Source organism: Coffea arabica, chromosome 11c, assembly GCF_036785885.1.
Source record: "Coffea arabica cultivar ET-39 chromosome 11c, Coffea Arabica ET-39 HiFi, whole genome shotgun sequence".
Taxonomy (NCBI): Eukaryota; Viridiplantae; Streptophyta; class Magnoliopsida; order Gentianales; family Rubiaceae; genus Coffea; species Coffea arabica.
Window position 1 is genome coordinate 3,714,426 of NC_092330.1, and position 4,342 is coordinate 3,718,767.

General features: G+C 34.7%; 1 protein-coding gene across 1 annotated transcript; it reads right to left on the reverse strand.

Moving 5' to 3' along the window:
• Positions 1 to 1,413: 1,413 nt before the first annotated feature.
• LOC113715682 (uncharacterized) lies at positions 1,414 to 3,121 on the reverse strand. The gene has a single exon (XM_072070978.1). The coding sequence runs from the start codon at positions 2,854 to 2,856 to the stop codon at positions 1,576 to 1,578; it is 1,281 nt and encodes a 426-aa protein (XP_071927079.1). The 5' UTR covers positions 2,857 to 3,121; the 3' UTR covers positions 1,414 to 1,575.
• Positions 3,122 to 4,342: the final 1,221 nt, after the last annotated feature.

The window sequence follows — 4,342 nt, forward strand, 5'->3', positions numbered from 1 at the left end:
TTTAAGAGGGAACCGTATTAGGTTAGCTCAGCTACCTATCCAGAAATCACCTCTTCAGGGTACAACTAAATTTTGCTTGTGTTTTAGTGGAATTACATAAAAGCCCTTCTAATCATTTAATTGTATTAACATCCAAATCTCTTAATTTCCTAAAGCCTTTTTCAGCAGTTATTTGGTTTCTTATGATATATAGATATTAAGACACAATTAATGCCAATTAGTAGAGAAGTTTGGTTTCTTGGCCATTACCCCCATCTGCTCAAATTCATTTCATATATTTACAGATTTTTCCCACCACAATCATGTAGCCCATTGAATTTGGATGTTGCTACATTAGCTACTCATCTTTTCCATTTTGCAACACCTTTTTCAATAGGTATATTTTCTTTAGTCAATCTACTTTTCGGTTGTAAGAAATCTCAATAGGTATACTTTCTTTAACCAATCTACTTTTTGGTTGTAAGAAATCTGTAATCTTGCAAGTTGTATGTGCGATAATTTTTTATTGTTTTAATTCAATTATCCATGTTAGATAGGCATGATAGAGAGGAGCTCACATTTGTTAATTATTATTTGTGGTTTAAAGTAAGTTTATCATCATAAATTTTCTCATATGCAGATTGAATCTACTTTTGTTGTTTTAACTATTAGTTATGATAATTTTCAAATTGTTTGCTATTTTATTGATGATTCTATTTAGGCAATTTTTTCACTTCATTTGATTTGTCAATAGGTTTAGCTATCTACTTAAAACTATTTGGCCACAAATCTAAAGTATGTACTTCATTACTTTTAATTGTTTTCTTGAATTGAGTGGTCTAAGATGTTTTAGTACTTTATTTGATGTGGTTATTCCTCTAAATTAGCATGTTAGTTGTTGTATATTTTTGCAACTAGGTCAAAAATTGATGTTTCGTGATTGTAATCCCTATCGAAAAGGAGATGCTTTGCTATATGTTCTAAATCATACAATAAATCATAATTGATTGATTGGTCAATGTGAAGGTCTCGTGATGATATGTCCTTGGAATCAATATAAATTCAAGAATTTGGCTTGCAAGAACCGAAATTTCACTAGCAATGATTTTCTTCAAGTATGCTAATTGTTCAAATCTCACTTGTTTGACAAGATAATATGGTGAATTGCCCTTATATCAAAATTAAATTCAAACTAAACAACAAATTTTAATATTTATAATGTTCATAAGCAGATATAAGTAAGTCTTTTAGTTTATTAGGTTTGATGCAAAGTAGTTGATCGCATATTATAATTCTATTTCATTGTGTATTATATTTTTTAACTCAGCATGTAATTTATGATTTTTCTGTTTAATATCACATAACAAAATTGTCATACTTCAATTCTTATACTACAAAATATCAAATAATAATTATTAATCATCTTTAATTACAGGCACTAAACTCTCGCACGTCGCGCGGGCTTTTCTCCCTAGTATTATTGATAAAATGACAAGATACAAACATTATTTGAACATTTAGTCGTGCCATATTCAAGATTAACACTAGTTAATAAGAAACATAGTAGTGATCAATCTTATCCAATCCAGACACCCTTCACTTAACAAGTCCCAAGTTGAGGATGCCCCAAGAAGTATTGGGCCATGATTTTTCCTTGCCCTTCATCACCAAAACTCTAGCCCATGCAACCCATCCTTCCCAAGTCATCCTCTTATCCCAAGGACTTCCCCACTCCAATATCATTCTCAGCCCCTTCTCAGCTTCTTTTTCACCCTCCTCAAACTTCCCTTTGCTCAAGTAAATCTGACCCAAAACCACATGAGGCTCTCCAACAAAAGGGTTCTTCTCAATTGCCCTTATCAACAACTCCACAGCTCTCTGTAACCCAACCTTTTCTGCTTCACAAACAGCCTCCCAATACAGCTCCCTCCCAATTTTCTGCTCTTCTGCATCCAAGACCCTTGTGCAGTTCTCAAATACAGGTGGGATCACTAGCTCAAGCTCTTCATCTCTATCATCTGCTAAAACAATAACCCCTCCATTATTTCTTCTCCTTTGCTCAAGGATAATCTCCTCTTCTCTCACAATCAAGGTGTATAGCGCACCCATCCTCGATATTGAATTCAGCCATAATCCCGGCTTGCCATCACCTGGCCATAGACCATAGAAATTATTGCCTGAGAATTCTAAACGGCCATTGGAATTCTCAAACAAAACATCCTGAAAACAGAACAGCTGGTCGGAAAAATCTGCCATTGTCATCAGGAGAAACACAGCTACCAATCTTCGCGAAACCGGAACTTCTTCGCCTGTTTTGATATGCTTCACTACTACCCCATCAGCAGGCAGAACAGAGTTGAGTTTTCGTCTCCAACTTTCGTCCTCGTTGAACAAATCTTTTTCCTTCGCATTCCTCAGAGAAATCTCCGAAAACTTGAGGTGTTCGACCAATTCTTGATCGTTATAATGAAATAGAAGATCATCATGGATCAAAGGCTGACGAGGGACGATGCAGAACATGTGGATTAGCCTCTCAGCAGCTTCTCCGACGTGGGAACGAACTACATCCCGACCGGTGGACGGATCAAAGATGGCAAGATTGACATAGGAATTGGAATAAGCAGAGTGAAAGAGCCCACAAAGGCAAACAGCATCAGGGGCTTTCCACAGCTTGAGAATGCGATATATGTCAACCAAATGTTCAAGAAAACTTCCATGCTTGTGCCAGCACTCGCCTGCCCCAACTGAGCGCAGGACTGAGACTAGAGAAGGAAGGTTTTTGTCGACGTTTTCGAGCTCTCCACGGAGGAAAGGACGGGCGAGTTGCAGAAGGTCATGGAGATATTTATCTTCTGATGGAGATGGGGTAGAAGGCATGGTGGCTGGAATTTTGTGGAGATCGGCTAAAGATTTTGAGTGCCGAACTCAGACACGAATTGGGAAGAGCAAGTGGTGATGCACTGATGCTGGTATGAAAGGGGGACACGAGAAGAATTTGGACTATATGAAAATCATCCAAACCGTAAAAAGATAAGGTTTGACTTGCTTAATGAATGCAAAAGGACACGCATGATGACGTGGAGGTAGGTGCCACCCCATTAAAACAGAGACATCTGCTCCACTATCTTGAATTGTCTCTGAAAAAGTTGAGTGATAATTTAGGTTACGTTACGTTAGCTTAAAAAAAAGTACTTAGAATAAAGTGATTTACTATACTAAGCACAGCACTAAACTCGGTACTTATTTCTTTTCTTAAAAGAAATTAAAAAAATGTTGCAGGAGATTATGCGATGTGATGATTTACCCAGTGTTTTAAATTCGAACCATTTAGTGAACTGAGGGTGCGTTTGGTTCTACAGAATTGGAATTGAATTGAAATTGAAATTGGAATTCTATAGAATTAGAATTCTTGAATTGGAATTCCAAAACATTGGAATTCTTTTGTTTGGGTAATGCATAGAATTGATACATAATTCATTTGGAATTCCAAATTCTTTGTTTGGATGGGAGAAGAATTCATTAAAAATTAGAATTGTTTCCAACTAACATTTTCTTACATAAAAAAATTCTTTTTTTTTACTATATAATAATTTTTTAACATTTAGCTAATTGTTACTAAAGCTTTAAGGAAAAAGCCAATTAGTGCCTTTAATAATTTATTTTTTCTTGCATTTAACTAATTTTTACTAAAGCTTTAAAGAAAAAAAACAAATTAGTTCCTTTTCTGCAAAAAAAAAAAATATTCTTGTTTTTTTCTTAATTAAATTATATTAAATAAAAAATAATTGTATATTCTAACTTAAAATGTAGTTAATATTTATCAAGTTAAAACCTTGATACTTTTTTTAAAGTTAAGAACTTTAAATTTTAGAAAATCAAATGACTACTCTATGATATGAATAAGGAAGGAAATTCATAACTTGTACCTATTATAAATGTTTGAACTTTGTATCTTACAAGAAATTTTAATAGATGAATATGCAAACAAAGTAATTTTAGCCAAAAGAAAAAAGAGAAAGAAAAACACAATTTTACATTACTACTATTTTTTAATAAATGGTCATTCTAATATTAAATTAAATTCGAATAGGTTCCTATCAAATTTCAACTTCATGATGGTCTTGTCTAATTTGATAGTCAATAAACATTGCTGGTGCTAAAGCATTCCTAAGAATACTCCGCCGGGGAAGAATTCCAGTGATTTCCGACAGCGCAATCCATTTCACCATTGCCCAAAGACACCATTATTAAATCCTCCACTCCCTTGCAGAATTCTTGCTTGTTATTTAGCACGTGAGTGATAGCTGCAGCCGTTGGATTGCTCATGGCCACCCCACCACCAATGGCCCCCATCTTCTTTCTC

Excerpts from the sequence above, each read along its gene's own strand:
- LOC113715682 (XM_072070978.1), bottom strand. The coding sequence starts at position 2,856 with ATGCCTTCTACCCCATCTCCATCAGAAGATAAATATCTCCATGACCTT.